We start from the raw sequence: 11,864 nt of genomic DNA on the forward strand, positions 1-11,864 counted from the left end.
CCTACATATAGTTTTCATAACCACTAGTTGAGGTCTGCCGAACATGTAAATCAGAACTGATAATGCCTTACTTTAAGCTAATTATTACCCTATGTAACTCTACCTCTTGCTATTTATTCCTTCTAAAATTTATTGAAAATCTACCATATACCATGCTTTTGCTACTACATTATGTGCAGTACTTCTGATAAAAGCCCCTGTCTTTTCACTTTCTTTCTTTTTTTAAAAAATACAGGGTCTTGCTCTTTTGCCCAGGCTGGAGTGCATTGGTGCAGTCCCTACTTACTGCAGCCTTGACCTCCAGCTCATGCGATCTTCCTACCTCAGACTCCTGAGTAGCCTATAGTCCCAGCCAATCAGGAGGTACATGCCACACGCCACCATGCCTGGCTAGCTTTTATTTTTTTTTTTTTGTACAGACAGAGTCTCACCATGTTGCCCAGGCTGGTCTTGAACTCCTGGGCTCAAGCAGTTTACCTACCTCAGCCTCCCAAAGTGCTGAGATTACAGGCATCAGCCACCACACCCAATCTAATTATCTTTTTAACCAGACAAAACAATGGTACTCTATAAGAATCGTAAAATTTTATTATTAAAAATAGCGGCCAGACACGGTGGATCACGCCTGTAGTTCCAGCGCTTTGGGAGGCTGTGGCAGGCAGATCACTTGAGGTCAGGAGTTCAAGACCAGCCTGGCCAACATGGTAAAACCCCATCTCTACTATAAGTACAAAAATTAACCGGGCATGGTGGCAGGCGCCTGTAATCCCAGCTACTCGGGAGGCCGAGGCAGGAGAATTGCTTGACCCCAGGAGGTGGAGGTTGCAGTGAGCCAAGATTGCACTACTGCACTCCAGCCTGGGTGACAGAGCGAGACTCCATCTCAAAAAAAAAAAAAAATTAGTCCTTCCCTTACATTTATTTTATACATAAGGAAAGCCCAGAAGGGTTAAGTGAACTGTTCCAGGTCACACAACTTGTTAACATGTAGTGATGGCTTATTGTGAATTATAGTCAATGTCTTCTCTTCCACGAGTGCCCTTTTCATTATAACATTCCATCTTATAGAATAACAGATTTTTGCCAGGCACGGTGGCTCACACCAGTAATCCCAGCACTTTGGGAGGCTTAGGCAGTAAGATCACTTGAGTCCAGGAGTTCAAGACCAGCCTAGGCAACATAGCAAGACCCTGTATCTATCAAAAATTTAAAAGATTCGCTAGGCATGGGTTCCTTAATCCCACCTATTCAGGAGGCTGAGGCAGGAGGATTGCTCGAGCCCAGGAGTTCAATGCTGTAGTGAGCTATGTTCACACCACTGTACTCCAGCCTGGATGGCAGAGAGAGACCCTATCTCTAAAAGAAAGAGAGATCTTTCTATGATGGATCCTATTTCTTAAAAGTTGACTTAGTCCATTTCATAATACCCTTGCCTCATTTTAAAATTCTATTGAAAATGATTTTGGTTTGTTTTATTTTGTTTTTGAGACAGAGTCTCACATTGTCGCCCAGGCTGTAGTGCAGTGTTGCGGTCTCGGCTCACTGCAACCTCCGCCTTCTGGGTTCAAGCAATTCTCCTGCCTCAGCCTCTCGAGTTGGTGGGACTACAAGCACACACCACCACGCCTGGCTAATTTTTTGTATTTTTAGTAGAGATGGGGTTTCACCATGTTACCCAGGCTGGTCCCAAACTCCTGAGCTCAGATAACCTACCCACTTCGGCTTCCCTAAACGCTGGGATTACAGGCATGGGCCACTCTGTGCCTGGCCTCATGTTTTAAACTCATATCCAGTCATCTTACAGCGTTGGCTCCATAAAGGAGACAAGTTTAATTTTCCTTAGAATTGGCATATTCTGGCTGGGTATGGTAGTTCACACCTGTAATCCCAGCACTTTGGGAGGCTGAGGTAGGCGGATTGCTTGAGCCCAGGAGTTCGAGACCAACCTGGGCAATGTAACAAGACCCTGTCTCTACAAAAAAATACAAAAATCAGCCGGGCATGCCTATAGTACCAGCTGCTTGGGAGGCTGAGGTGGGAGGATTGCTTGAGCCCAGGAGGTGGAAGCTGCAGTGAGCTGTCATAGCACTACTACACTACAACCTGGGTGACAGAGAAAGACCCTGTCTCAAAAAAAAAAAAAATTATATTCTACGGTGGCATACCTGTAGTCCCAGTTACTCTGGGGGCCAGCTGGGACTAGCTAGTAAGACCTCATCTCTTAAAAAAAAAAAGAAAAATTATCATATTCCAACCAGAGTTAGGTATGGACCTTGTCCCCTGACCTGTTAATAGAGATGTAAAGCTTCAGTAAGTCTGACACCCAGAGGGTATCTCCATTATTCTAAATATAGTGATTGTTGGGCTAGGTGTCATGGCACGCGCCTATATTCCCAGCTGTTCGGGAGGCTAGGGCGGGAGGATTACTTGAGCCCAGCAGTGAGGCTGCAGTGAGCTGTGATCATGCCACTGCACTCCAACCTTGGCAACAGAGCAAGACTCTGTCTCTAAAAACAATAAATAAATAAAAATAAAAAGATATAGTGATAGCTCTAGTTAAGACTCATATTCCGTTGATGTTATCTTCCTTTTTCTTTCTTTCTTCAGGATCTACAGTCTTTGCAGAAATTCAGGGGGTCATTGATGCTTGCATTAAACTATCTGGAATGCCCGATCTCTCCCTTTCTTTCATGGTAAGTTTTATTCTGTTTTATAGCCCCTTGAATGCCTAATACATGTGAAGTACTAAATGAAATAATAAATATTGAGATAAGTTTGCATCTTAGATTGCAAAAGATTGTCTCAGAAATATTCCTAGCAGTTTCCTAAGATAATCACTTACATGATGAGCGTGGTCTTTATGGAAAGGCTAAGGGAGGTCTTTGCCTGAGTGTGCTAGAAGGGGCTTGAAATTGGCTGGCTGGCTTCTGCAAATATCCAATATCATTTTTACTGAGTAATTATTTGCTTTGCTGATATGAAAGGACATTGGTCTTTTGTATCATTTTAGAGTCAGCATGACATACTGCTAGGAACAATTAAGAGAACTGACTTCTGGTGTTGTCACCAGTTTGTTCTGACCTTAAGTCCTCTGAACCTCAGTTTTTTAATCTGTTAAAGGGAGATAATACTACTTGCCTTTTCTCCTTTATAGTTATTGAAATTCAACAAAATAATGTACATAAAATATTTACAAACTTTAAAGCATTGTGAAACTATAAGGTCATGTAGATGTGGTCATAAACTCTTCCATGACTGCTTTATCTTCAGGGAACATATTGATTTGTCAAGGTATCTAAGTACAGTTCCCATATTCATTATGCTCTATGAACACGGCTGTCTTCTGTTTTCTTGACAGAACCCTAGGCTTCTGGATGACGTCAGCTTCCACCCCTGCATCCGGTTCAAGCGCTGGGAATCTGAAAGAGTTTTGTCATTTATTCCTCCAGATGGAAATTTCCGACTCATATCATACCGTGTCAGCTCACAAAAGTATGTTGATGCATCAGCCAGAATCTGCCATCATACGTATCAAGCAGAACTCACCTTTCCCTGTTCCTTTATGACAGTTGAGTACTTGAGGTTGTCATTGCTCACTTGAACCATAGCTCACCAGGAGACCCAGTGAGAACTGGTGAAAATATGCACCTAAAATATCAGTATACTTTGAATGTATGAGTGTAGAGTGGTACTAAGTGAGACTAGAGTAAAACGTATAGCCAAGGGCAAGCAAACCATGCATAACCTGGGCAAAAGGTTATGGTACTGGTTCTTTGCAAGGTTACGCATTGTCAAATTATGGCGCTGGTTCTTTGCTCAGGTTATGCATAGTCCATTTTGCTCTGCTTCTGACAGCTGAGTACTTTGCAAGCAGAGCAAAATGGACTGTGCATAACCTGGGCAAAACCATGAACCACTGCCATAATCTTACCATAGTCTGTAGACTTGGTGGCTAACAAGGAGACAGACCTACCTGTAGTTTGTGAGGACATTCCCAAAGTCACCTGCTTCAAGTCAGTCTTCTCTGCATTGAGGTTTTAAGGAACTGTTTAGCATTGAGAGCCGGGTGCAGTGGTTCACTCCTGTAATCCCAACACTTTGGGAGGCCAGTGTGGGCAGATCACTTGAGGTCAGGAGTTCTAGACCAGTCTGGTCAACATGGTGAAACCCTGTCTCTACTAAAAATACAAAACTAGCCAGGCATGATAGCGTGTGCCTATAATCTCAACTACTTGGGAGGCTGAGGCATGAGAATCACTTGAACCTGGAAGGCAGAGGTTGCAATGACAGACCATGCCACTGCACTCCAGCCTGGCCAAGAGGGTGAAATTCCATTTCAAAAAAATAAAAAAAAATTTAGCATTGGGGATCGTAGTTTTATAGCTAGTTTGTTTCTTGAAAATACCAGAAGTTATTGGAGTAACATTATGACAGGACTCAAAAGCAGAGAAATTATTTCTTGGCTCTTTTTTTCTTTGAACCGGAGTTCGGCTCTTGTTGCTCAGACTGGAGTGCAATGGTGAAATCTTGGCTTACCTCAGCCTCCACCTCCAGGGTTCAAGTGATTCTCTGCCTCAGCCTCCCAAGTAGCTGGGATTACATGCATGCACCACCAGACCCAGCTAATTTTGTGTTTTTAGTAAAGACGGGGTTTCTCCATGTTGGTCAGGCTGGTCTCGAACTCCCGACCTCGGGTGATCCGCCCACCTCAGCCTCCCAAAGTACTAGGATTACAGGTGTGAGCCACCGCACCCGGCCTGTTTCTTGACTCATCACATAGGAACTGTTTTCATTTATATAAAACATATTTTACATTATTTTTCAGTGGGATCGTAATTCATTTTTTTAAACTAGGGCCATTTGCCCCAATTGTTTTTTGTTTGTTTGTTTGATGTTTTTTTGGGTTTTTTGTTTGTTTGTTTTGAGTCGGAGTTTCACTATTGTCGCCCAGGCTGGAGTGCAATTCTGTGATCTTGGCTTATGGCAACCTCTACCTCCTGGGTTCAAGTGATTCTCCTGCCTCAGCCTCCCAAGTAGCTGGGATTACAGGCGCCCGCCACCGCGCCCAGCTAATTTTTGTTTCTTGTTACTTTTTTTAGTAGAGAGGGGGTTTCACCATGTTGGCCAGGCTGGTCTCAAACTCCTGACCTCCAGTGATCTGCCTGCCTTGGCCACCCAAAGTGCTGGGATTACAGGCATGAGCCACTGCACCCAGCCACCCCAATTGTTTATACTGTTATTAAACTTCAGATTTCTGTCTTGATTTGTATATAATTCCCAGCACAGTGGTACCAGAACATTATGCTGTACTCAGCTCCCCCTTGTGTAGATGCTGAATCTGCAGTTCTGGAGGTACCGCCATCTTGGTATCCTTGGAGGATTGGTTGCAAAAATCAGCAGATGCTCAAGTCCCTTATATAAAATGGTGTAGTATTTGCATATAACCTATGCACATCCTCCTGTGTACTTTAAATCATCTCCAAGTTACTTCTGATAGTACACTGTAAACACTGTGTAGATAATTGTTACACTAGGTTGACTTTTTATTTTTATTACGTTTTGTAGTTGTATTGTTATTTTTTACTTTTTTTTTTTTTTGAGATGGAGTCTCGCTCCGTTGTCCAGGCTAGAGTGCAGAGGTGCAATCTCAGCTCACTGCAATCTCCACTTCCCAGGTTCAAGTGATTCTCCTGCCTCAGCCTTCTGAGTAGCTGGGACTACGGGCACAAGCCACCACACCCAGCTAATTTTTGTATTTTTAGTAGAGACGAGGTTTCACCATGTTGGCCAGGCTGGTCTTGAACTCCTCGCCTCGGCCTCCCAAAGTACTGGGATTACAGGTGTGAGCCACCGCACCCAGCCTCAGCTAATTTTTGTATTTTTGTAGAGACGAGGTTTCACTATGTTGGCCAGGCTGGTCTCAAACTCCTGACCTCAGGTAATCCCCTCCCACCGCTGGTCTCGGCCTCCCAAAGTGCCGGGATTACAGGCATGAGCCACCACGCCTGGCCGATAGTGTTAAATAATATTTTCAATCCTTAGCTGGTCAAATTCAAGGATGCATAACTGTGGCTACAGAGAGCCAACTCTGTAGCACCTTATTGTGGAGTTAAAAGTATGGTAGGATACTCTGGACAGAGGTTTTCAGAATACCTCTGGTGCTGTCCCCACACCATTAATTGTGTTTGTGCTTTTGTATCTTTCTCTGTTTCTCTTTTTAGTCTAGTGGCAATACCAGTGTATGTGAAACATAGTATCAGCTTTAAGGAGAACAGTTCTTGTGGCAGATTTGATATAACAATTGGACCAAAGCAGAATATGGGGAAAACTATTGAAGGAATTACAGTGACAGTTCACATGCCAAAAGTTGTGCTGAACATGAACCTGACAACCACACAAGGCAGCTATACATTTGATCCAGTCACCAAGGTACAGCCACTTCAAATCAAGAGTGAGCAAGTGTTTCTGCAATCTATTTTGTGATTTGTGGGGAGGAATGGAGGGAAAGGTTTAGTACCTTGTTTAAAACTAAAGTTCGTATCAAAACCTAGAGAGCATACTGTGCTGTGCTTCTGCCACCGGCTGCCGAAGGAATCCTGCAGCTGCTACTGAGCAGATGAACAGAAAAGTGTGTCATTCTGTCCTTTTTCAGAATGTGCCTTCACTCGTCCATTATTAATCCAGAGCCTCACTCTGCTATCTAATAAGAAAGAAGTAAAAGCTTTTTTAAAAAGACAAAACATTATGTAGATAGAAGAAGATATTATGATGGTATATGAATTATTAAGTTTTCTATATAAATTGATCATTAAGACCTTTTTCTTCCTTTTTAATTTAAAAGCATCATTTCATACTCTTTCACAGGGCTAGGAAAGCTGCTTCCTCACCCTACTTAAATTTTCCTGTAGCAGAGGGTTTTCAGAGAAACTGTAGCAGATGATTTTCTCTCAGCTTCCTGATTAGCTAGTAAATATGATTGTTTTCAATAGCAGAGTCATTGAGCTACCTGATAAATGAAAAGACATGTTTTTTGAATAACATCATAGAACGTTAAAGATTATTTAACGCAGTTGTAAGGATTCAAAGAACCTCCTGAAGACCACACAAGGCTGAGAAAGGGAGCTTCAGATTCCTGGCCCTTTACCACAGCTTCAACTATGACAGCTTTGCTTTCTTTCTCATCTGCTGCTGAGCCTCCACACCGAAGATTTCATTTGAACAATGGGTTTCACAGCTAAAAGTTTTAAAAACACCATCTTAAGTCAATCTAATTATTTTACAGAAAAATAAACAGAGGCCATGCACAGTGGCTTATGCCTGTAATCCCAGCACTTTGGGAGGCCAAGGCGGGCAGATCACCTGAGGTCAGGAGTTCGAGACCAGCCTGACCAACATGGAGAAAACCCATCTCTACTAAAGCTACAAAATTAACTGGGCATGGTGGCGCATGCCTGTATCCCAGCTGCTTGGGATGCTGAGGCAGGCGTATCGCTTGAACCCAAGAGGCGGAGGTTGTGGTGAGCCAAGATTGCGCCATTGCACTCCATCCTGGGCAACAAGAGCGAAACTCCGTCTCAAAAAAAAAAAAAGAAAAAGAAACAGGCCCAGAGAAAAGTAGTGAAGATGGTATGATGGAGAACATTTGAAATCAGAGAGCCTTAGGTTCAAATCCCAGCCTTACCTCTGACTAGCTGTGTGACCTTGAGCAAGTCATTTGATCTCTGAGCCTTCATTTCCTCATTTGTAAATAGAAGACAAAAGCTACTTCACAGCCCTCAATGAAATAACATATGAATAGTGCTAAGCACGGTGCTAATACAAAAGAAAATGCTCAACAAATGTAGATTCTCCGTCCTCACTCCCCATTGAAAGTCACAGAGCTAATCAGAGGTAAACTCACTGTAGATCCCAGATCTCTTGTTTTCAAGAGACTGCACTTCATTTTGTACAGAAGTTTATGATGTCTTTGAACCTTGTTTTTGAGGGTTTGTCTTTAATAAATGGTTCTATTTGTTTTCATTTTTTGTCTTTTAAGGTACTAACATGGGATGTGGGAAAAATCACTCCACAAAAGCTCCCAAGTCTTAAAGGACTGGTAAATTTACAGTCTGGAGCCCCTAAACCAGAAGAGAATCCGAGCCTCAATATACAGTTTAAGATCCAGCAGCTTGCTATTTCAGGTAAAGATAAGGTTGACTTGTAGTTAAGGGTAATTGAGTTTTGCAAGCTCAATTATTAGGCACTTAGAGGAGTAACAAAAGTTTCCCTCTCTAGAAAGAGCAGTAGCCCATTTGCCTTTTACACTGTGCTTGGTGGGGCCATCTCCCAGGCATCAACCAAATGATTTTGGAGAACACCTTATTTCACACAGCTTCCCCTCACCTCTGCCCTCATTCAAGCACCAAAAAGGGAGTTATTCATATTTACAGAAAGCAGAATTATACTTCACAGACATTCCCTGCCTGTGTGGGAATCTTAACCAAAACCATACCATCAAAGTGCAATAATTTGTAAATGATAGAAGAGACATTTCTTCCAAATGGTGGAAGGGACACTGGTTAATGTCAGATTTACCATATAGTGCTCATTGCTAACATATTGGTTGGGATGATGATAATTTATTCTTTTTCATTCTTTTTGACACAGGCTTAAAAGTGAACCGTTTGGACATGTATGGGGAGAAATATAAGCCATTTAAAGGAGTCAAATATGTCACGAAAGCTGGAAAGTTCCAAGTGAGGACATGAGAAGAGGCCAAAATTTCTCAAGACCAGTTTGTTTTCCAAGTGTCATTATGATGTATTACTATTAGGTACCAAGTGGGTGGGAATAGATATTCTAGTTAAAGCATTTGTGTCTAGCTACACACCGCTAACAAAGTTGCTTAGTTATCAATGTAGGATTCTTCAGGAGCTTTAAGCTAAGGAAACCTTTTAGTGACTTAGCTTATTTTGTATCTTTTCACTTAGGAAGATGTTGGAGGTGACTTTTTTTCCATAGGAGAATACCATCTGACGGCTGCACATTGTAACAGTAAAGGCAGAAAGCTACAGTGATAACCTCTCTCCCAAAAGGAGTTAACTGGTCTCATCCAACAGAAGCTATCTTAAATCTGTGATGTGTCAGGTGCAGCCAAATATCACACCTGATCTTAGCCATCCCAAACCAGTGTCCCAACCCCCAGAAGTTTACAGAAAACTGCCTCTTCAAGTGTTTGCCTTATTCAGCTTTTCACTTGTGCCATTAAGCAAGCACTGTAGCAAAAGCCACTTCCACATGGCCCTGGCAGGGAGCACTGCTACTCCATGCTCCATTCTCTCTGTACTTGGTATTGTATTTTTTATAAATAAGATTTTTATGTAAAGCTTATTTGATTTACAGGGACCTTGCTGCAGTAAATACCATCTCAATTTTGTGCCACTGGTTCAGCTGTTAGCACAGTAAAAAAATCATTTGTATCACAGGGGCAAATGCTTTATTAAGGTAGTAAAAGGGAACATTACTTCTGCTTTCAGGAAGTTACTGCAAGCACAAGCATTTGTGCTTTTAAGCAAATTAAAGTAGTAAAAGAAAAACGTAAGTGAAACCTTTGCCATCTTCATGTTTTATAATATAAAGCTTACCCAACACCAGTTAAGCCATGGTTAACCTAAATGTCTCGTGCCCCAGTTCAGCAAAAGGAGGAAAATGTGCCTGCCTCGCTGTCATCAGTCTTTTTAAATCTTTTACCTTTTTTGTTGTTGTTCTTAAGGGGTTGAATTTGCCTGCGTTCCTTGTCTTTAGGGGAAATTCCCTTTTCATATTGTGTGCTTCCCAAAGCTATAGTCATAGATTTCTTCCAGAAACTATTGTCATAATTGTCACTGGAGTGCTTAAATATACCTACTATACCGACAAAATACATGGAAGTGAGTTATAATGAGGCAGAAACAAAATCCTCGGTAACATTGATGATACTGTACTGATCACCATGGTTTTGGAAAGTCAGTCAACAGTTGTATTATTGCACTCAACTTCATTGTGTCAATTTATGTAACTTCTTCATCTTGGTGTCCTTGCCCAGTTATTTTGCCTCATTAGACATCAAGAAATGGAGAAAGACTGAAAGTTAAGATATTCTTCAACATGAAGAATATCCTTCTTATTTATGCTGTTTTCTTCTCTTTATAGCTCCATTCTTCTTTCAGTCTTCTCAGCTTATAATCATCTTTTCCTTATGCTAAGGATAGCCCTTACACTCATGCCATCTATGCTGTCAAGGGCTGCTGGTTGGTGCTGGTACAAGGAGCCCACGGAGCAGCTTTCTTACTTTTGTCTGCCCTGCCTTTCATGGCATAAGAAAGGCAACGTTTTGCAGCTTCCAAATTTCGGAAGAAACTAATCTCAGATTGGCAGTTATTTTACAGAACTGCTAAATAGTCAAAATGTTGCCAAATATTTATTCCTTTTGCCTAAGTTTAGCTACCCAGTTCAATTGCTTTTTAATGTCTTGACTCTTCAGAGTTCATACCTCAAAAGAACCGTCAGAACATTTGCTTTGCTTTCTGCTGAATCCCTAATCTCAACAGTCTATACCTGGACTGTCTTCTATCCAAGTAGAATGTATGCCAGGAGCTCCTTCCTTCTAACAATTTCTACTAAAATGTCCAAATAGAATGTTTTCTTTTACAATCAGATTACTGTATTTATTAATTTGCTAGAATCCAGTAAATCATTTCGGTAGCTCTGGCTATGCTATCAATAAAAAGATGAAAGCAACAAGTTGATTTTTTTTTAGGTCTACTATTGATTGAACATTCTCCAATGGGCAAGGCTCATTGTCAAAGCAGGATGAACATCATCACATTTTCTTCTGCATCATCACACAAGCTGTGAGTGTTGCTGCAAAACACTTCTCAGTACTCCTTCCCTAACCTCGTTATGTTAATAGCCACTCATACTTGGCTTAAGCATCACCATTCTGGCCACAGTCTGAGAGATTAGTGATCAAAGCTCCCTTCTCTATCACTACCACCACCTACTGATACAAAGATTCCTGAATACTTAGTAGTAGTAAAATATTTTTCAAGCAGAGTTACAGCTAATCCTGGATCCATTAGTTCTCAATTCGCAAGGGAGCATATCAAGAACAAATGAAGTAGATGATTATTTCCAGTGTGTGGGAGTCACATTATTTTATCCAAAGGGAGTTCCTGTGATAGGTTCATTTCTTAAGTGGTGCTACAGTAGAAAATCAGGAACAAATACAGAACAAGATCAGGAAAATGCTGATCTTGTCCTGAGCGGCAAGTGATCTGAGAAAATGATTATACTGCAGCAGGAAGGCAGCACCAGTGAACATATGGTAAATGGCAAAAACAAGACAGTTCTGCTAATTCAGTAGTAGCCTTGAACTTTCCTTTAACTCAAACAGGCTGGAATCTGTCTTTATAGTCAGCAACTTTCCAAGATAAAGCAGTGATAATAGCAGTTGGCAACACTAAATATCAATATCATCACCCTTTAATGACATTACCCCTTTCAGATCTAGAAAATCAGGCAAAAACAGTGATGTCCCAACTCTACTCTAAAAACCTGCTCCTACTATTTTAGTCAGTGTTTCTTTAAGGAAGAAGAGGACTATGTCCCTCAAAGCTATCTCTGCCTTATAGCTCTGGTGTATCCCTGAAAACCCTATTTATTCTATACTGGGCTTTGGAATATGAAAAACAGACCTGTGTGGCCAGGCATGGTGGATCACACCTGTAATCCCAGCACTTTGGGAGGTCAAGGTGGGTGGATCACTTGAGGTCAGGAGTTCAAGACCAGCCTGGCCAACATGGTGAAACCGCATCTCTACTAAAAATACAAAAATTAGCCAGGCA

General features: G+C 41.6%; 1 protein-coding gene across 2 annotated transcripts in view; it reads left to right on the forward strand.

The window, feature by feature from the left end:
• AP3M1 (adaptor related protein complex 3 subunit mu 1) overlaps positions 1-10,766 on the forward strand; it is a 31,031-nt gene extending 20,265 nt beyond the window's left edge. The window contains exons 5-9 of one of the 2 annotated variants that reach the window (XM_017854548.1): positions 2,608-2,693; positions 3,359-3,492; positions 6,222-6,429; positions 8,036-8,180; positions 8,647-10,766. In XM_017854548.1, the coding sequence (XP_017710037.1) occupies positions 2,608-2,693; positions 3,359-3,492; positions 6,222-6,429; positions 8,036-8,180; positions 8,647-8,747 (674 nt within the window). In that variant the 3' untranslated portion in view covers positions 8,748-10,766. The remainder of the gene's footprint in view (positions 1-2,607; positions 2,694-3,358; positions 3,493-6,221; positions 6,430-8,035; positions 8,181-8,646) is intronic. The other variant, XM_017854549.1, reaches the window with a different exon arrangement.
• Positions 10,767-11,864: the final 1,098 nt, after the last annotated feature.

This window comes from Rhinopithecus bieti, unplaced genomic scaffold, assembly GCF_001698545.2.
Source record: "Rhinopithecus bieti isolate Rb0 unplaced genomic scaffold, ASM169854v2 scaffold_36008, whole genome shotgun sequence".
Classification (NCBI taxonomy): domain Eukaryota; kingdom Metazoa; phylum Chordata; class Mammalia; order Primates; family Cercopithecidae; genus Rhinopithecus; species Rhinopithecus bieti.